Genomic DNA, 21,181 nt, shown 5'->3' on the forward strand with positions numbered 1-21,181 from the left:
GGTATCATCCGCATACTGATGGACACCCAGCCCAAACCCCCTGATGATCTCTCCCAGCGGCTGCATGTAGATGTTGAAAAGCATGGGGGAGAGGACGGAACCCTGAGGCACCCCACAAGTGAGGGCCCAGGGGTCTGAACACTCATCCCCCCCCACCACTTTCTGGAGATGGCCCAGGAGGAAGGAGCGGAACCACTGTATGACAGTGCCCCCAGCTCCCAGCCCCTCTAGACGGTGCAGAAGGATGTTATGATCGATGGTATCAAAAGCCGCTGAGGAATCACAGCTAAACCATCTTTGGCAGGAGGGTGCCCCCCCTCCCCAAAAAAAACCTCTGCTTAAAAACTTCCAAGGAAGGAGAGGTCCCCCGTTTCCAAGGTAGCGCAGTCACTCCGCCGCTTCCCGAAGCGCAAAAAGTCTGGTAAGAACAGCGATGGGAAATGGTGCTGGAAAGGATAACAGCCACTAGCTTGCAGTGGTGTGTGTAACAAGAGGAATGCTCTGTAAGTGAATGACACCGTTTAACCCCTGTGCAAGTTTTGCGTGAGCTGGTCAGCTGCCTGGAAGTAGCCAAGAATTGCTCGCTTCCGCCTGAGATGCCCCGGGCATTAAGGTCATCCGAGGAAGTCGTTCTTAGGGTTCCCTGCCTCCCATCTCCGTGGGATTTGGCAGGTGGAGACAGAAAACTGGGCTTTCTCAGTGCTGGTTCTCTGCTTCTTAAAAAAATGCCCCCCTTGCACATGGCCCCCCCCTACAAATTTCAGGCACCACATTGAAACAGATTTATTTGGCTGTGGCTTTCAAAGGCTGGATGCTTTCATTTGCCGGCTGCTTTCAGTGTTTTATGGGTTTATTGCTGTTTTTATTGTTCTCGTGACCTTTACAGTTCTGTTTTGTTTCTGCAGTTCTTCTGCATTTAATTTGGCCTTGTTTTTTTAAAAAAACGTGCTTGCCACCTTGGAAGAAATAACGTTCACTTTAGAAGGCAGGATAAGAAATTGACTAAATAAAAATAGGTGTGTGAAGGGGTATTTAGCAGAGGAGCTTTGCTGAAGGGATTTGTTAGGTTAGGGATGAGGGGTGGAGGGAATTGGGTTCTGTTCTCACTTAAAAGGGAACCAACCCAATTTGCTATTTCCAAAATAAAAAGCAGACCAAAAACACAGGCACCCTTTGAAAAGCAGACTTCTCTAAATCTTGCAATGCAGTTCTCCGGCTAAGTGATGTACAAAGGTAAAGGTAAAGGGACCCCTGACCATTAGGTCCAGTCGTGGCCGACTCTGGGGTTGTGGTGTTCATCTCGCTTTACTGGCTGAGGGAGCTGGCGTACAGCTTCCGGGTCATGTGGCCAGCATGACTAAGCCGCTTCTGGCGAAACCAGAGCAGCACACGGAAATGCCGTTTACCTTCCCACCGGAACAGTACCTATTTATCTACTTGCACTTTGACATGCTTTTGAACTGGTAGGTTGGCAGGAGCAGCGACCGAGCAACGGGAGCTCACCCCATCACAGGGATTCGAACCGTCAACCTTCTGATCGGCAAGTCCTAGGCTCTGCGGTTTAACCCACAGCGCCACCCGAGAACGGCATATCCTGGGGTGAAGTGTAGATTGAACGACCCATGTTGGTGAGAATACACACGAAAAGACCCATGTTGGGGAAAAAACACACAAATGTACTATAATGCAGCAGGGCCGTCTTTAGCATATGCACTGCCAGGGTGCAAAGATCCGCCCAGCACCCCCAAAGTTGTTGGCCTTTTTTAGGGGGCAAACTCAAAAAAGTTGTTGAGCTTTTTTGAGGAGGGAATCGCTCACCTATAACGCAGCGGGGATAATTGCTTTTGTCTCCTGACTCGTCGGGAATATTTGACGCTACGGACTAACAGAGAGACGGGGGGAGAGGGGCTTCCACTCCATTGCTTTTCACTGCCGCCGATCGAGAGGGACTGGTATACAGTAGGTATACATTTGGCGCCTTCCAGAATTCAGCGCCCTTGCTCCCATAGGTAAAGATGGCCCTGTACTGCAGGAAATTGCTTTTGGGGGGAAATTGGGGGGGAATATGTATTTTGGAAAAATTCACACTAAAATGCTAGTAGTTTGCATGAGGATTTTTTTTTTTTTTTAGTGAACTGATATGGAAATGAAGACTGGAACTATGAGAGAAACCAGAACTGACCCATTTGACTAACCCTATGCTAAGTCAAAGCAAACCACTATCCAAATTAGGGCACGAGTGGTTTCCCCCTTGCCCTGTTCCTGTTCCCAGGGAAAGCCTGCTCTTCAGTGCTAAATCGGAGCAAACATCAATCCAGAGAAAACCTGGATTGCCATTTGCTCCGACTGCACACTTTTGAGCAGTGGAAGAAGAGGAAGTGGCGATAAGCCCTTAGCCTCTTACAATACGGCCCCTTTGCATGTTTACTCAGAGAGTCCCGCTGAGTTGCACTGGACAAGTAAGTCTGCTGAAAACTGCAGCCTTGCTGAAACCATGAAGTCTTACAAAACCTGAGCTGCCTGGTCAAATAGAAGGCGGCACAGCAGCTCAGGTTTAGCAAAGTTCACCTAAAAGAGTCTACATTGAGTTTCAGTTGAGAGCTCAGGTTCAGCAAACATTATCTATATCGGGTTTAAACAGGAAATGCCCTGATTAGGCTCTATAAGCGGAGCAAATCTGTGGGGAAATCTGCCCTCTGCCATTGAGACTTGTGATATGGAACACCCTGGTGCGTTTGCTGTCAGTACGCAGCAAAGAATATTATCTGAGCTATTGGGAGCATTGAAGCAGAGGCCTTTGTTTTCTCCCCGTAACCGTAGGCGAAGCAAAGGAGTCTGGAGGCTGAACCGAAAGAGCTTTCACTTTCCAAAAGCTGAGAAGCCGCTGCCTCAGACACCGACTCCAGGACTGGAAGGGAAGCGCATGTGTGTGCAGAAACAGGCACACCCTTTGCCTGCAAAGCCTCGAGCTATTTGCAAATGGGAGGCTATTGTTCCAACAGGAAAGAGAGCTTTCCCCTTTGCTGCCGGCTGCCCTGAGTTCCCGGCCAAAGGTGTGGAGGGACAGGCTGGGGAGGGGGTCGAGCAAAACACTTTCTCACGCTCCTGCGGATGAGAGAGGCTTTCCCCACCTGTCTTGCGCCAACCTCCAGCCCTAGGAGCCTTTCCCAGACCATGACTTTGAGAGAAGAAGAGAAGAAGAAGAGTTTGGATTTGATATCCCGCTTTATCACTACCCGAAGGAGTCTCAAAGCGGCTAACATTCTCCTTTCCCTTCCTCCCCCACAACAAACACTCTGTGAGGTGAGTGGGGCTGAGAGACTTCAGAGACGTGTGACTAGCCCAAGGTCACCCAGCAGCTGCGTGTGGAGGACCAGGGAAGCGAACCCAGTTCGCCAGATTACGAGTCCACCGCTCTTAACCACTACACCACACTGGCTCTCACTAGAAGCAGTAGAAGGCAGATCGCAGTCTCTTTGGAGTTGGACGTGCCTAGACTAGATGATGGTCAGGGTCCCTTCCAACTCTACCGTTCTATGAGTACGGCTAACCACACTACCTTCTTGGGAGAAAAGCAATGACTAAATCTAGACAGCATCTTAAAAAGCAGAGACATCACCTTGCTGACAAAGGTCCATATAGTTAAAACTATGGTTTTCCCAGTAGTGATGTATGGAAGTGAGAGGTGGACCATCAAGAAGGCTGATCGCCGAAGAATGGATGCTTTTGAATTCTGGTGCTGGAGGAGACTCTTGAGAGTCCCATGGACTGCAAGAAGATCAAACCTCTCCATTCTGAAGGAAATCAGCCCTGAGTGCTCACTGGAAGGACCGATCCTGAACCTGAGGCTCCAAGACTTTGGCCGCCTCATGAGAAGAGAAGACTCCCTGGAAAAGACCCTGATGTTGGGAAAGATGGAGGGCACAAGGAGAAGGGGACGACAGAGGATGAGATGGTGGGACAGTGTTCTCGAAGCTACCAGCGTGAGTTTGACCAAACTGCGGGAGGCAGTGGAAGACAGGAGTGCCTGGCGTGCTCTGGTCCAGGGGGTCACGAAGAGGCGGACACGACTAAACAACTAAACAACAACAACAAGAAGCAGCCGGGAGAGAAAAGAGGAGTTCAGGGATATATATATATATATATATATATATATATATATATATATATATATATAGTGTGTGTCTTTGTTTCTCAATTTGATCCTGTCACGTGGTTTTGTGGTTTTATACATTGTGACTTACCATTATTTTTATTGATTACAGTTTAGTAATTGTTGTAATTGCTAAGTGCAAACTATTTATTATTTGAAGATATGTAATTGTACTGTTTACTGTACTATTATATTCCAATGGATTGTTGAATACAGTGGAACCTTGGTTCTCGAGCGGCTTAGTTGATGAACAAATCGGCTCCCGATCTCCGAAAACCTGGAAGTAAGTGTCCCAGTTTTTGAAAGTTTTTTTTCAGAAGCCGAACATCCAATGTGGCTGTAGGCTATTGTTTCCAGGGCGCCTGCACCAATCGGAAGCCGTGCCTTGGTTTTCGAACGTTTTGTGAGTTGAACAGACTTCCAGAATGGATTAAGTTCGAGAACCAAGGTTCCACTGTATTGCTTTACTTGATATACTTGGAATCTATTGCAGAAAGACAACATGCTAACATGTCACTCTTATAAACGGCACATTTCAAGCATGGAGAAATCCCCTCTCCTACTGCCCACTTACTGTTGTGCAACTCTCCATCTTCAAAGGTCTTCTCAGCTGGCCTCAGCCGGTCTTCCAGTCTCGTCTGCGTAAGAAGGAATGAAAGAAAAATTTAAAAAGTTGAAGGATAAGGTGACACCTTTGGGCCTTGGCATCCTGCTGAAAGCAGGTCTCCTGTGGCTGCATCCAGACAAAATACACCTGGGCTTTCTTCATGGCAGAAAGAGTTTTCCTTGGACTGCTGTTTGCTCTAATTCAGCTTTAAAGAGCAGCTTTTTGTGGGGGAAGTTCTGGAGCAGAAAAACAAAGGATGCTCAGTCAGAACTGGAGCTGCAAAGTGCAGCAGCTGCTCCCAGGGCCATTTCAGGGGTGCTTGCCTTCTCCTTCTGGTGCAAAAGGAAGAGGCTGAGGGGGTAATGAGCCTGGAGCCCAAATTTGCCAGGAGAAAGCGAGTTGTTCCCTAAATCAGACTGCCCAGCCTTCATTTAAGCTGTGCTGTTAACCAAATATTCACTTATCACCACTTATCACCATGCAGACGTAATGTTTGGGGTCTCTTGGAACTGGAGGCGATTGGCTCTTTAGATGTTTGTGGAGTGGGATAGCTTTGCGCCATGAGAAGAGACGGACCCCTAAAAATGAGATGGGTACATTTCTTGCTCTGTTACTTCCTGGAAAACACACCGCATCTGATCCTTTGCCACTCTGGTGCCCTGGTTTGTTTGCACTTTTGACCCCCGGGGTCCCTTCCAGCACTACAATTCTATGATTGTACATGATTGCAAGGCTTCACGCCAAGCAGTTGTTATCTTACTCTTTCTAGTGCACAAAAAAGCTTTGGGGAAAGTGGGTTCTTTGTGCAAAAGCCCAGGTCCAAACTGAACTCTGCAAGCTGCATTTGGCAGTATGCAACTGGGTGCCACCCACAGACAGCGACTCCTGCACAAACTTCTAAGTTTCCTATATGCATTTTGGGCTCGGTATGCGTGTATTTTAAAGGCATCTGGCTGCTCTAGCCTGTCCTGTTCTTAATCACAAGCAAAAGGAACGGTAAACCACAGAGCTGAGTATATGCTGCCACTTAGTGGCAAACGCCAGCTTCAACATGCCTTTCTGAGGAACGGAGGAACCAGAGGAGCCGACCCATTTACCACTGGGAGAAGAATGTTGCCTCCTAATGCCTTTGGAACGGGACTCACAGCAAGAGCATCTGCTTTGCATATAGAAAGTCCCAGGTTCGATGACCGATATGTGGGACAACACACCATGTTTCGAACCCAATACGATCTGCTGCCAGCCAGAGCAGACCAGTAACTCTTAACCTTTTTGGGGTCACAGACCCCTTTGAGGATGCGATGGAGGCTGCAGAGCCCCTCCGTGGAAAAAAGTGTGCACAAACCACATGCACACACAAATGTTGGACGCAATTTATTTTTAATGCACTGGGGATTGATTTCCTTCAAGGACCCCCTGAAGCCCATGCATGGAATGCCGGGGGGCCCATGGACCACAGGTTAAGAACCCTCTGGAATAGAGAATAATGAGTTAGATCCGTGGTTCCCAAACTTTTTCCAGGCCTTGAGTGCAGGGTGGAGAACATAGTTGGACAAACTGTTGTTGTTGTTGAGTTGTTTAGTCGTTTAGTTGTGCCAAGAAGACCCTCTGCCTGGTTCCCTGTAACTTGGCTTCTCACCGGGAGGGAACCACCAGAAGGCCCTCAGTGCTGGACCTCAGTGTCCGGGCTGAACGATGGGGGTGGAGACGCTTCTTCAGGTATACAGGACTGAGGCTGTTTAGGGCTTTAAAGGTCAGCACCAACACTTTGAATTGTGCTCGGAAACGTACTGGGAGCCAATGTAGGTCTTTCAAGACCGGTGTTATGTGGTCTCGGCAGCCGCTCCCAGTTATCAGTCCAGCTGCTGCGCTGCAGACGTAATGTTTGGGGTCTCTTGGAACTGGAGGCTGCAGCAGTGGAAGCAACAAGACCTTCTTGGGATGTGAATGTGCTGCACTTTCACCATCTAGGTTAAGGCTGTATATATATATATAGCGGGTGGCGCTGTGGGTAAAACCTCAGCGCCTAGGGCTTGCTGATCGCATGGTCGGTGGTTCGAATCCCCGCGGCGGGGTGAGCTCCCGTCGTTCGGTCCCAGCTCCTGCCCACCTAGCAGTTCGAAAGCACCCTTAAGTGCAAGTAGATAAATAGGTACTGCTTTATAGCGGGAAGGTAAACGGCGTTTCCGTGTGCTGCCCTGGTGCCGGTTCGCCAGAGCAGCTTCATCACGCTGGCCATGTGACCCGGAAGTGTCTGCGGACAGCGCTGGCTCCCGGCCTCTAGAGTGAGATGAGCGCACAACCCTAGAGTCTGTCAAGACTGGCCCGTACAGGCAGGGGTACCTTTACTTTACATACACACACACACACACACACACACACACACACCTGTACACTTAAGGCCTTAATGCTGGCAAATTGGCTAAGGAGGAAGTTTCCATTAAGTGGACTTCTCTTTTTCCAGTATGAAAACTGCCAGAATAAATAGACCTGTGTCTGAACTGGGACCCCAGTGGGGGGCGGCCCTAATAGTTAAAGTCCCCTAACTGCATGCTAGGGTTACACACACACACACACACAGACCCAACACCACTGGCAATTGGTGTTTTTAAAATACTGTAGTTAAGGTCACAGATTGCAAGCCTTGTGCAGCGTCTAGGTTGACTCTAAGAGTTAATGATTTACCTGTCCAGGTTATCAAAGGAGCAGCAGAAAGGCACACATTCTTATTTGTTTTGTGTTCCCGACTCCTCCAAAGCTCACAGGCAGCTTAAAAAACTGATTAAGAGACAGCGCAGGAGTACCAAACAACTCAAATGCACAGCAGCACCCTAGAGGAGAAGAGACCCGAAGAGAAAAAGAAAACAGGTCTGCTAGCCTGTCTCTAAGCAAAATGTCAGGATGCTGGTTCTGACTTTTGAAGCCCTGTGCACCTTGGAACCTGGGTGCCTTGAGGACTGCAACTTTTATGTGCTTTCTTAAAAAGGAATAAAACTTCTAAATGGATGACTCAAACAAATACAGTCGTACCTTGGTTCTCAAACAGCTTGTGACTCGAACGTTTTGGCTCCCGGTTTGCGAATGTTTTTCGGAAGCCAAATGTCTGACTCGGCTTCCACGGCTTCCAACTGAATGTAGAAAATGGCTGCAGCCAATCGAAAGCTGCGCCTTGGTTTTTGAACGTTTTCAGAAGTCGAACTGACTTCTGGAACAGATTCCGATCGAGAACCAAGGTATGACCGTAGAATAAAATGATAAGATCTCCAAGTTGTGTGGGTGGAGGAGAGATTGGGGGGGGGAGGGGGAGAGGCGAGAGAGAAATGTGACCAGGAGGGTTGACATCCATGGTATTCACTCAAATATTTTATTTATTTATTTGTTTGTTTGTTTGTTTGTTTGTTTGTTTGTTTGTTTGTTTGTTTATACATACCCCGCCCATCTGGCCGGGCTTCCCCAGCCACTCTGGGCGGCTTCCAACAAAATATCAAAATACTGTAATACATCAAACATTAAAAGCTTCCCTAAACAGGGCTGCCTTCAGATGTCTTCTAAAAGTCTGGTAGTTATTCTTCTCTTTGACATCTGCTGGGAGGGAGTTCCACAGGGCGGGTGCCACTACTGAGAAGGCCCTCTGCCTGCTTCCCTGTAACTTGGCTTCTCGCAGTGAGGGAACCGCCAGAAGGCCCTCGGAGCTGGACCTCAGTTTCTGGGCAGAACGATGGGGGTGGAGACGCTCCTTCAGGTATACTGGACCGAGGCCATTTAGGGCTTTAAAGGTCAGCAGCAACACTTTGAATTGTGCTCGGAAACCACATGTGCCTTGAAATTCTGGAGACCCCCCCCCCCCCGGTGTTGGATTTAAGATATCAAAGGCATAACTGCTGGGGGGGGGGGGCTCAGAGTCTTGCCGCCATGCTGGTCACAAATGCCAGCTGACTCCCCATGCTTTCCCAACATGGCACCCTCCAAATATTTTGGGGCCAAATCTCCAATCAGCCGCAAGCATCACGAGGAAGGAAACGGTCAAAGCGCTACTGCCTAGGGCTGGTGGGAGTTCTAGCTCAGAACTTCTGAAGGGTGCCAGGTTGGCAAAGGCTGCCTTAGGATGTGGACAGCATCTGGCTGGCGTTTCCAAACCTCCCCTATAGACAGACAGTGGAAGGACTCACCACGCTGATGAGATCTGATGGGTCCCTCTTAAAAGTTCGGGTTGATAATTGCCGTTTTTTCCTGCAACAGAGAGAGAGAGAGAGACATTTGCTCGGCTTTTGAGTCAAGAGATTTACCGCATGCTCCTTGCGATGCCATCGAAAACATGGTTCAGACCCTGAGGCCCTGAAATCAAAGCACGACTCAGGAAGTCTCTTGGGCTATCCAGCATCTGGGTAAGTGGCCAAGTTGCCCATACAAATTCACTGGAAACTTCACTCAAGAAGGCAGCAAAAGCCGCAAATTTTGTCAGACCCCAGGTTAGTTCTGCGTCCAGTTCTGGGAACCCCAGTTTAAGAAGGATATTGAATGTGTGCAGAGGAGGGAGATCAAGGGTCTGAAAACCACGCCTGATGAGGAACGGTTGAAGGAGCTGCAGAGGTTTTTAAGCAGAGACTGGATGGCCATCTGTCTTGGATCCTTTAGTTAAGCCTTTCTCAACCTGTGGGTCCCCAGATGTTGTTGAACTACAATTCCCATCACCCCTAGCTAGCAAGGCCAGTGCTCAGGGATGATGGGAGTTGTAATCCAACAACATCTGGGGACCCACAGGTTGAGAACCGCTGCTTTAGTTGATACTTTCCCACATTGCAGGAGGTTAGCCCAGATCAGAGCTTCCCAAACCTGAGTCTCCAGCTATTGTTGGACTACAACTCCCATCATCCCTAGCTGGCAGGACCAGTGGCAAGGGATGAAGGGAATCATAGCCGAATAACAGCTGAAGACCCACGTTTGGGAAACCCTGACCTAGATGGGCTACTTTCCTACAATTCTATGATTCTGTGATCTACACTATACATTTAAATCCCATCATCCCATCCAATGCACATTTAAAACCTGTAACTGGGGACTGTAGTTAACCCCTCGAAGTTTGGACTTTGCTTTGTTTCCAGTCAAAGCGTGCCCTGTGGATTCCTGCTGAAATGCTGTACCTCTTCTTATCTTGCCTTTGTTGTGGCAAGAATGTGTTAACACTGGGGAGGCACCATTGAACAACTATTAAACCAGAATGACGTGCAGATGGTCCAGATTGCAGCTATAACAAAGGCGGCATTTTTTCATCTCCGCCAAGCTAAGCAGTTGGCTCCTTACCTCTCTCGCCCTGACCTAGCCACTGTGATCCACGCGACGGTCACCTCCAGACTAGATTATTGTAACTCGCTCTACTTGGGGCTGCCCTTGAGACTGACCCAGAAACTCCAGCGGGTGCAGAATGCCTTACGGGGTCCTCGCCGCGGGATCACATTCACCCGGTGCTATACCAGCTGCGCTGGCTCCCGGTGGAGTACAGGATCAGGTTTAAGGTGCTGGTTTTAACCTTTAAAACCCTATACTGTCTACCTACGGGACCGCCTCTCCTGGTATGTCCCAAGGAGGACCTTACGGTCTTCAAACAAAAACATCTTGGAGGTCCCAGGCCACAGGGAGGTTAGGCTGGCCTCAACTAGAGCCAGGGCTTTTTCGGCTGTGGCCCCGAGCTGGTGGAACGCTCTGTCACAAGAGACTAGGGTCCTGCGGGACTTGACATCTTTCCACAGGGCCTGCAAGACAGAGCTGTTCCAACAGGCCTTTGGCCAGGGCACAGCCTGACCCCCTCCTTTGGTAATCCTCACAGAACTCTAGCCCAATGGTTGCCATGAATTTGACTCTGAACTGATTTTAGAATGAATTGATTTTAGAATGTATTTCAATTAATTGATTGTGATTTTATGTAAACTGTGTTATTTTTACTGTTCTTAGCCGCTCTGAGCCCGGCTTCGGCTGGGGAGGGCGGGATATAAATTATTATTATTATTATTATTATTATTATTATTATTATTATTATTACAAATCCATAACGAATCCACTATTACTGCATCAATGACATGCTTTCTGTTGCAGGACACACCCGCCTGGAGCGACAACCAGTGGCGTAGCGTGGGTTGTCAGCACCCGGGGCAAGGCAAGTAATTTGCGCCCCCTAACCCGTGGATTTGCACCCCCTAACCCTAACCTCCAGATGTTGCGACCGGTGCGACCGGCCCCCCCTGCACCCCCCACGCTACACCACTGGCGACAACCCCCCCCCCCCCCGTGTCCAGATTCGCCTCTCTGAGTGTCCCCGGACCCTGAACACAGCCCCACTGTGACTCCCCAAGTCTGCCACCTACCTTTTGAAGGGAAAGCAGAGCAGCAGCAGCAAGATGAGAGGGGCAACGGAAGCCAGAGCCCCCAAGCCCCACACATGGGGGGCAGGCGGGGGCCTGGGAGAGGTTGCAGTCTCTGTCTTCTCTTCCAGCGGAGGAGCCATACACTCACAGGAAAGGGGGAAAGCGAAACTGAGAGGGGAAAGAGAGGGACGATTGGTTTCTTTCATCTGTTTGATAAAATTTATATACCGCTTGGCTGCAAAAAAAACAAAAAGCAAGCCAACAAGCAAACAAGCAAACAAAAACCCCTCAAGGTTTACAAAAAATATATATGGTTTTTGAATGTCTGATGCAGAAGTTTTCAATTTCGTTGTTCTGTATGGCACAATGACAATAAAGACTATTGTATTGTATCACAAGAAAGGTTTAGAAGCATACTCTGAAACATAAAAAGTTAAAATGCTAAAACAGATTAAAACCACACCAGCTTTCTAAGGATCTGAACAAGAATGCTGTTCTCCGCAAAGAGAACAGCTAAAGGCAGTTGCTACATATCAATAGGCAGGAATATAATGGCTGTAATAATAATAATAATAATAATAATAATAATAATAATAATAATTGTTATTATTTATTATTATTTATACCTCGCCCATCTGGCTAGGTTTCCCCAGCCACTCTGGGCGGCTTCCAACAGAATATTAAAATACAATAGTCTATTAAACATTAAAAGTTTCCCTAAACAGGGATGCCTTCAGATGTCTTCTAAAAGTCTGGTACCTCAGGTTAAGAACTTAATTCGTTCTGGAGGTCCGTGCTTAACCTGAAACTGTTCTTAACCTGAAGCACCACTTTAGCTTATGGGGCCTCCCGCTGCCGCCGCACAAATTCTGTTCTCACCCTGAAGCAAAGTTCTTAACCCGAGGTACTATTTCTGGGTTAGCGGAGCCTGTAACCTGAGGCATCTGTAACCCGAGGTATCGCTGTAGTTGTTTTTCTCTTTGACACCTGGTGGGAGGGTGTTCTATAAAGCACAGGCCAACCAACAGAAGGCTTTAAATCTGTGCAAACTTTATTTTATTTGAATCGACGTGCCAACTTTTTCTCCAATGAGCGCAAGGCAGCAGACATGGTTCTTCCCCTCCTCATTTGATCCGCACAACAACCCTACGAGGTTGGTTGGTTAGGCTGAGAGGCGTTGGGACTGGCCCCCAAGATCCAGGGGGCTTCAGGATCAAGTGAGACCCTGTCTCTTCCTTTTCACAGCCCAGCACTCAAAACCCTACTGGCTGTCTGCTGGCCCATAATGGCTCAGTGGTGGAGAACCCCATTCCGTCAAAGGCATCTGCAGCTAAAAGGTTTGAATACAGCAGGGGTGAGTGTGGTGCTTCTGTGTCCCAGTTTATTGACTTTCAAAAGGAATCTAACAGCATCCTTGTTGACGCAGGAACCGGATGGTTCAAAGATGTCAGCCACAGCAGCCTTGGAATTGCAATTCTAGGATTCTATGACGGGTGGAGAGCCAGTGTCCAAGTGGGACCTATAAACTGGGCGTGTTGAAGGTGACCCGGAAACTACAACTAATCCAGAATGTGGCAGCTAGGCTGGTGACTGGGAGTGGCCGCCAAGACCACATAACACCGGTCTTGAAAGACCTACATTGGCTCCCAGTACGTTTCCGAGCACAATTCAAAGTGTTGGTGCTGACCTTTAAAGCCCTAAACGGCCTTGGCCCAGTATACCTGAAGGAGCATCTCCACCCCAATCGTTCTGCCCGGATGTTGAGGTCCAGATCCGAGGGCCTTCTGGCGGTTCCGTCATTGTGAGCAGTGAGGTTACAGGGGGCCAGGCAGAGGGCCTTCTCGGTGGTGGCGCCTGCCCTGTGGAACGCCCTCCCATCAGATGTCAAAGAGATAAACAACTACTTGACATTTAGAAGACACCTGAAGGCAGCCCTGTTCAGGGAAGTTTTTAATGTATGACATTTTGATGTATTTTTAATCTTTGTTGGAAGCCGCCCAGAGTGGCTGGGGAAACCCAGCCAGATGGGCAGGGTACAAATAATATATTATTATTATTATTATTATTATTATTATTATTATTATTGGAATTGCAATTCTAGGACTCTATGAGTGCTGGAGAGCCAACGTCCAAGTGGGACCTTGGCACTCTCGCTTTCTCTCTCCCTCTCCGCCCGTCCGTCCTATGATCCTGACACATGTCCCTGGAAGAAAAAGATGAATGAATGCCCTGGCTGCCTGCTCATGCTTCTTCAAAGACGACTGGAGATTAGGAAAAGGAGCGCTGGAGGAATAACATAGGCGAGGAGGAGGAGGCACAGATGCAAAGCGTTAAGGCCAGCAGGCGTTCTTGGGAGATTGTGATTGCTTTTAAAAAAAGAGAGGTAAGGTAAAGGTAAAGGGACCCCTGACCATTAGGTCCAGTCGTGGCCGACTCTGGGGTTGCGGCGCTCATCTTGCTTTATTGGCCAAGGGAGCCGGCGTACAGCTTCCGGGTCATGTGGCCAGCATGACTAAGCCGCTTCTGGCGAACCAGAGCAGTGCACGGAAACACCGTTTACCTTCCCACCGGAGCGGTACCTATTTATCTACTTGCACTTTGACGTGCTTTCGAACTGCTAGGTTGGCAGGAGCAGGGACCGAACAACAGGAGCTCACCCCGTTGTGGGGATTCAAACCGCCGACCTTCTGATCAGCAAGTCCTAGGCTCTGTGGTTTAACCCACAGAAAGAGATGGCCTTTATTCCTCCTGGGACTGAGAGGAGTCCATCTCAGGGACCCACCAGGAAGAAGAGGCTGTATTTGAAGTCATCCAAGAGGCGTCTCCTGCAAACAACAAACAGGATGATCCGGTTTGGGTGAGGCCAAGGGAGCAACGTGTGATCAGCAGCTGAGCAGCCTTGGCTTGTTGATTGTCCCTCCCAGTTCTGGCTGGCTGGTGAACAAATGCAGGTGTCGAAGAAAAGGGTGAAGAGGCGAAAGAGAGGAATCTGATGGATTAGCAGAGGGCTCTCCTTCCTGCGAGGTTTTTAAGCAGAGCTTGGATGGCCATCTGTCAGGGATCCTCCTTTTTTTATATGTATAATTTTTATTGAACGATTCCATGTTACAAAAAACACAACCACACTACCACCACACACAACCGAGAAATAAAAATTACATACATCAATATTTAGTTCGTTTGTTATTTACCGTCTTATTTCCTCCCAAACATTCCATACAAAAACACACATATGTACAGACACACACACACAAAAATTGATAATGAAAGTAAATATTTTTCCCCTTTTACCTTACAAAATCTATTATTATTATTATTATTATTATTATTATTATTATTATTAGTGTTTCCTAAGCTGACTAAGGCTGCCCTTGTGAGTAAGCTGCAAAGAATTAATCAGGATTCACATTCACATATGATGAATAGGATTGCCCTGCAATTCGCTCTGTTCCCTGGGTCCACGTCACATGTTATGTGTTTTTAGTGGTGCAAAAGGCTCTATGTGTGCACGCAGTCAATGCATTATGGCTGCGCATCTCACACAGGGACAGCATCCGGGATTGGCCACAGCTCCCTGCTGCCAGGAGTTGGAAAAGCCCATTAGTCAAAGGGTCACAAATTAAGCGGCCCTGTACTTCCCTACAGAATGTCAAACTTCACCCTGCAAGGAGAAACAACTGGATGGATCTTAGAATCCCTTCCAACTCTTGTTAAATCCCTCCGATCTGTGCTTCGCCCTATAAAGACATAACAATCCAGAATGCGGCAGCCAGACTTGTGACTGGGGGCGGCCTCCGAGACCACATAACACCGGTCTTGAAAGACCTACATTGGCTCCCAGTACGTTTCCGAGCACAACTCAAAGTGTTGGTGCTGACCTTTAAAGCCCTAAACGGCCTTGGTCCAGTATACCTGAAGGAGTGTCTCCATCCCCATCGTTCTACCGGGACACTGAGGTCCAGCTCCAAGGGCCTTCTGGCGGTTCCAGCGCTGCAAGAAGCCAAGTTACAGGGAACCAGGCAGAGGGCCTTCTCGGTGGTGGCACCCGCCCTGTGGAACGCCCTCCCACCAGATGTCAAAGAGAAAAACAACTACCAGACTTTTAGAAGACATCTGAAGGCAGCCCTGTTTAGGGAGGCTTTTAATGTTTAATAGACTACTGTATTTTAATACTGTGTTGGAAGCTGCCCAGAGTGGCTGGGGGAACCCAGAAAGATGGGCGGGGTATAAATAATAAATTATTATATTATTATAACAAGAGACCGATTCTCTAGTCCAGCATCCTGTTCTCACGGCAGCTAGCCAGGTCCCCATGGGAAGTCTGCAGGCATGACTTGGGTGAAACAGCAGAGCTCTCCCCACCTGTAATTGCTAGCAAGCAGCTTTCAGGTTCCAACAGTGGAGGGAGACCATAACCATTTTGACCAGTAACCACAGAGAGCCCTCTCCGCCTCCGTGAATTTGTCTAATCCTCTTCTAAAGCAATCTAGGTTGGTGGGCATCACTGTGGCAGGGAGTTCCACAGTTTAACTCTGCACTCCATGAAAAAGTCCTTTATTTTGTCTTGTACCTTCCAACATTCCAGCTTTATGCACATTCTCTGGGCCGTGCATAATTTTATAAACTAATCTTGTCCCTCCTTTTATGCACCATTTTTTCCTGAAATAAAAAGCCCCCCAAATGCTGCCGCCTTTCCCACTAGAGGTCTTGCTCCATCCTTTTGGCCATTTAGGTGCCCTCTCCTGAACCTTTCCCTGCTCTACAATAGTGTTGTTGTTGTTGTTGTTGTTGTTGTTGTTGTTGTTGTTGTTGTTGTTGTTGTTGTATTTTAGGTGCAGCAACTACAACTGTACACAGTATTCCAAGTGCAGTTGTGCCATGGATTGGACAACAACATTATGATATCTTCCTTTCTATTTACTTATTTACCAAGTTTATACCTCACCTTCCACAACAGCCCTGTGAGGTAGGTTAGGCTGAGAGTGAGCGACTGGCCCAAGTTCACCCACTCAGCTTTGTGGCTGAGAGAGGATTTGAACCCCGATCTCCCAGGTCCTTGTTCAACACTCTAACCACTAGGCCACACTGGCTCATAGAATCATAGAATCATAGAGTTGGAAGAGACCACAAGGGCCATCGAGTCCAACCCCCTGCCAAGCAGGAAACACCATCAGAGCACTCCTGACATATGGTTGTCAAGCCTCTGCTTAAAGACCTCCAAAGAAGGAGACTCCACCACACTCCTTGGCAGCAAATTCCACTGTCAAACAGCTCTTACTGTCAGGAAGTTCTTCCTAATGTTTAGGTGGAATCTTCTTTCTTGTAGTTTGGAGCCATTGCTCCGTGTCCGCTTCTCTGGAGCAGCAGAAAACAACCTTTCTCCCTCCTCTATGTGACATCCTTTTATATATTTGAACATGGCTATCATATCACCCCTTAACCTCCTCTTCTCCAGGCTAAACATGCCCAGCTCCCTTAGCCGTTCCTCATAGGGCATCGTTTCCAGGCCTTTGACCATTTTGGTTGCCCTCCTCTGGACACGTTCCAGTTTGTCAGTGTCCTTCTTGAACTGTGGTGCCCAGAACTGGACACAGTACTCCAGGTGAGGTCTGACCAGAGCAGAATACAGTGGCACTATTACTTCCCTTGATCTAGATGCTATACTCCTATTGTGTGGACAGAACACATGGGGCAGATGAAAGAATGAGGTGGCCTTAGCGACTGCTAGCCGAAAAGAGGCCCACCCAGGGCCGTCTTATCCATAGCCACTAGGGGTGCGGGGCACCTGGGCTCTCAGGGGCTCCAGGCCAAGAGTCCGGGGCCCAAGAGTTGAGTCCAGGTGAGCGAGGCAGATCTTTGCACCCGGGTGCCGCATATGCTTAAGACAGCCCTGGGCCCACCTGTGTCTTTTGCCCCTCTTATTTGGGGATGGTTGACGGCGAAGACTTCTTCCCAGCTCCAAGGCCTCAGTTGGAATGCCAAGCCTTGCCTGAGAGGCAGGAAATTACATTAAATTATCTTACTAACATGTTATTGGATGCTCTCAGTGTGCTCCTTTCCCCCCACGGCCCACCAGGTTTGGAGGGATTAATAAAGAGAGGTGGAAATTAGACGAGGCGCAATTTGCTTCTCTAATCGCAGCGCCAGGAGAGAAATTGCTGTGCAGCCAGCAAGGACTGCCTCCCTTCCATCTCCCTATGTTATCCACCTGTCTCTCTGCTCCAGGTGAGCACCAAATCTGGACCAGATCTGCCTTAACGTTGCACCAAGAAGTTCTGTCCCAGTTGCTATCTATGATGTAAAACAATATGACGAGGGTGCCAGCCACAAGAGGTACTTGAGATTCATATATGCGGCGTATGTCCCTGGTTGAGATGGCAAAGTGACAACCTGTCGGACTGGGATAACTGAACACTTTCTAAGACAGAATGCTATTTAAGTGTGAGAAACGTCACACATGGGGAACATGTGGAATTGGAGGTACAGTGGTTCCCCGCAAGACGAACGCCTCGCAAGACGGAAAACTCGCTAGACGAAAGGGTTTTCCGTTTTGGAGGTGCTTCGCAAAACGAATTTCCTATGGGCTTGCTTCGCAAGATGAAAATGTCTTGCGAGTTCCTGTGGGTTTTTTTCCCTTCCCCCCCCTTTTTCTAAGCCGCTAAAAGCCGCTAAGCCGCTAATAGCGCTAATCCGCTAAGCCGTCAATGGGCTTGCTTCGCAAGACGAAAAAACCGCTAGACGAAGAGACTCGCGGAACGGATTCTTTTCGTCTTGCGAGGCACCACTGTAATTTAAAATATTTGACGCGGTAACATCGGAAGCGAAGGACACATTGTCAGTGGTGAGTGCAAAGCCACTAAAAAAAACCTGCATTAATTCGGCAATAATTTTGTTGTAATTTGTAAAATCAATTTTAAAAATTGGCGGAAGCGGGGAAACACCATGTGGAACTGCCTGCCACAAGATGAGCCACTGACTACGAGCTTAGACCCATCTGCTGCTTGGGGTTGATGGTCATTGCTGTCTGAAACACCATGTTTGTCAAAGGCTGGGTCCTGGGTGAATCAGAAGCAAAAGTGAAACTATCAAATTCACAGCTGCACCTCAAGATTGTGGAGGCATCTCGTTGGCTGATGTAGGAAATAGGATGCCGGACTCAATGGGCTTTTGATCTGTTCCCACGGGAGAGTTCTTATTGCAAGAGTAGCCCTGGCATTTTTGTGGGGGGTGGACCATAAAGAAGGCTGATCGCCGAAGAATGGATGCTTTTGAATTCTGGGGCTGGAGGAGACTCTTGAGAGTCCCATGGACTGCAAGAAGATCAAACCTCTCCATTCTGAAGGAAATCAGCCCTGAGTGCTCACTGGAAGGACAGATCCTGAACCTGAGGCTCCAAGACTTTGGCCACCTCATGAGAAGAGAAGACTCCCTGGAAAAGACCCTGATGTTGGGAAAGATGGAGGGCACAAGGAGAAGGGGACGACACATGACGAGATGGTGGGACAGTGTTCTCGAAGCTACCAGCATGAGTTTGACCAAACTGGGGGAGGCCGTGGAAGACAGGAGTGCCTGGTGTGCTCTGGTTCAGGGGGCCACGAAGAGTCGGACACGACTAAACAACAAAGAGCATCCTTGCATGGAGAACGTCCCTGTCTGATCCCTGGGTTATCCAGGTAAGGCTGGCAGTTACCCTGAAACCCTGGAGAGCCGCTGTTGCCAGTCTCAGAATACTGAGCTCAATGGAGCAGCGCTCTGACTCAGTTCAAGGCAGCGACAATATTGAGAATGTGCCAGAAGACACAGCCATGATTTTATCAGCTAAGGAGGAAGAGCAGGGATGTTCCTGTCTTATCAGAACAACACGCCATGTAAAAACAGGACAGCAAAGAGCACCCTGAGGAGGAGGAGGAGGAGGAGAGGAAGAAAACAAACCAGCCCTGGGCATGCACAGAGTGTCTCTTCATCGCCACCCAGCCAGATCTGTAGGGAGAGGCCAAATCTCTGGGCTTGCCAGCTCTGTCTCATTCATTCCAGCCAAAACCAATTTTCTGTTCCCTCCGTGCAGGTGGAAAACGACAGCCAGCAGCACTCACCTTGAGAAAGCAGCCGAGTCCTCCAGGCTAACGTGTTTTGCTCGTCCCCCTAGCGCAGGAAAGGGCCCATTCTCGGCAGGGCAAAGAAGGGCTCCGGAGCTCCTTGGCACAAACTCTGAGCAGGAGTGTGGGCGGCTGGCTGGCTGCTTGTCCAGGCAAGGCGGCTGCGACTTCCTGGTTGCATCTACTCAGAGCCGCTCCAAGATCCACCTGCCTTGTCTGCAGAAAGGTGAAAAGAGCCACAGGTGGAATTTGTCCTGACTTACCAGGAAACGAAAATCACCGTCTGCAAAAGGAAACCGGTGAAAGTCATAAAGGAGTAAGAGCTGCTGCAGGGAATCCCTCTCCCGGGACTGAAGGTGGATGGACAGATCTGACAAATTTCGGCTTCTCTTCATTTCTTACTTTCTGTTTCCTGAGTTCAGTTTCACACCAGTTCGTGATTTATTTATTTCCAAGTTCCTCGTGAAACTTTGTCAGCATTCTAGTGCAAATTTCTCCCAGCTGCACACATTTGGCAAAGCAATTTTGCCTCAAAGCATTTGTGTTTCGACAAGCCTGCTGGGATGTTTAGAAAGTTGGTGCGGATTTTGATCTGCTTTTAGTCGGCTGTTATTTTGGAAAGTTTTAAATTATTGCTGTTCTTTTTCCTTATCATTTTATCTCTTTCATAAACTGCTTTGAGTGTTTGGGGGGGGCTTTTTTGCAATCAAGAGGCATATAAATATTACGAAGTAGATAAAAATAAACAATACGGTGCATGCTGGTTTCACTAACATATGCATTTTTATGCACACTTTGCTCCAGCAAGTGCCCTTTTGAAAAAGTTGCATGTTACTCGGCAGGAGAGCTGCATTGCAAAATTCATTTTTTTAAAAAAAAAAATTTTAAATTTTACAATTTTATATTCAGTCAACATAATGACATCACATAATGGAAAAAAGCAAAAACAAAAAACAACAACAAATCACCCCCTTATCTCTCCCACCCTCCCACCCCAAGGACTTGCCCCAACTTCCCCTTCTGTTTTTTTGATACATTTATTCCTTCTGCTATTGTTGTTCTGCATTGCAAAATTCAGAGATGTGTGAATTTTGATGGGTGGCTGTGCCTGGGTTTGCAAAGTTTCAGAAAGTGCAGATTAGGGTAGGATCGCCCTTAAAACACCAACTGAATCTCAGATTCATCCCTAACTGGAATCAAGGCAGTTTCCCAGTAAACACCAGCTGCGTTTTGAAAATGTGCCGTGTTTATTTACCCTACTATTTATTGCGTCTTGGATGTCCCCAGGCCCTCTTGGGGTTTTGCCTGTTTTGCAGGCCTTTAGCAGCTGACCACAGGCAGACATGGAAGGGACAAAGCTCACTTTGGAGGAGGGGGAACTTTGTCCCTTGCATTCGACTTCTTTGATTTTGCCAAAATAAACTTTTAAGAATACTTAGGGCTGCGGCTTATTTCAGTTTCTCATTTATGATTCTGAAGGTCACCAGCAGACGGCCAGCATATTGCAGGTGCAACTCAAATGGGACACAAGAGAGCAGGTGTGGCAAAGTGGTTAGAGTGTCAGACTGGGACCTAGGAGATCAGGGTTCGAATCTCCACTCGGCTGTGAAGCTCCCTGGGTGTCCCATGGCCAATTACTGCCTGTCGGCCCTAACCTGCCTCACAGGCTTGTTGTGAGAATTAAATGGAAGTGAGGAAGAACCGTGGAGGCAGCCTTGAGCTCCTTGGAAATGCAAATGCAATAAATAATAATAATTGCACACTGGAAATTTAGGTTTGCATGATTAAAGCCCAACACTCTGTCACCCTGGGGCAACTGGAGTGCTCACAGACCAGTGTTTCCCAGTTGTCAGTGTTTATACAACATTTTTCAAGATTTGCCTTGTCTTTAAATCTTTTTCGTTGACCACCAACATTATGCTTTCCATTTTTAAGTTTGGAATAGAGTAATTGCTTTGGAAGATGA

At 48.1% G+C, this 21,181-nt stretch overlaps 1 protein-coding gene across 3 annotated transcripts in view; it reads right to left on the reverse strand.

Annotated features, from left to right (window-relative positions):
• Positions 1-21,181, reverse strand: part of LOC307211851 (uncharacterized protein) — a 63,974-nt gene that overhangs the window by 24,011 nt on the left and 18,782 nt on the right. The window contains exons 2-5 of one of the 3 annotated variants that reach the window (XM_079968958.1): positions 19,213-19,431; positions 11,120-11,287; positions 8,930-8,990; positions 4,728-4,791 (exon numbers count right to left, since the gene is read on the reverse strand). In XM_079968958.1, coding sequence (XP_079825084.1) covers positions 4,728-4,791; positions 8,930-8,990; positions 11,120-11,259 — 265 coding nt within the window. In that variant the 5' untranslated portion in view covers positions 11,260-11,287; positions 19,213-19,431. Of the gene's footprint in view, positions 1-4,723; positions 4,792-8,929; positions 8,991-11,119; positions 11,288-19,212; positions 19,846-21,181 lie in introns of those variants that run through there. The other 2 variants (XM_079968959.1, XM_079968957.1) reach the window with 2 other exon arrangements.

Source organism: Podarcis cretensis, assembly GCF_951804945.1.
Source record: "Podarcis cretensis genome assembly, chromosome: 3".
Taxonomy (NCBI): domain Eukaryota; kingdom Metazoa; phylum Chordata; class Lepidosauria; order Squamata; family Lacertidae; genus Podarcis; species Podarcis cretensis.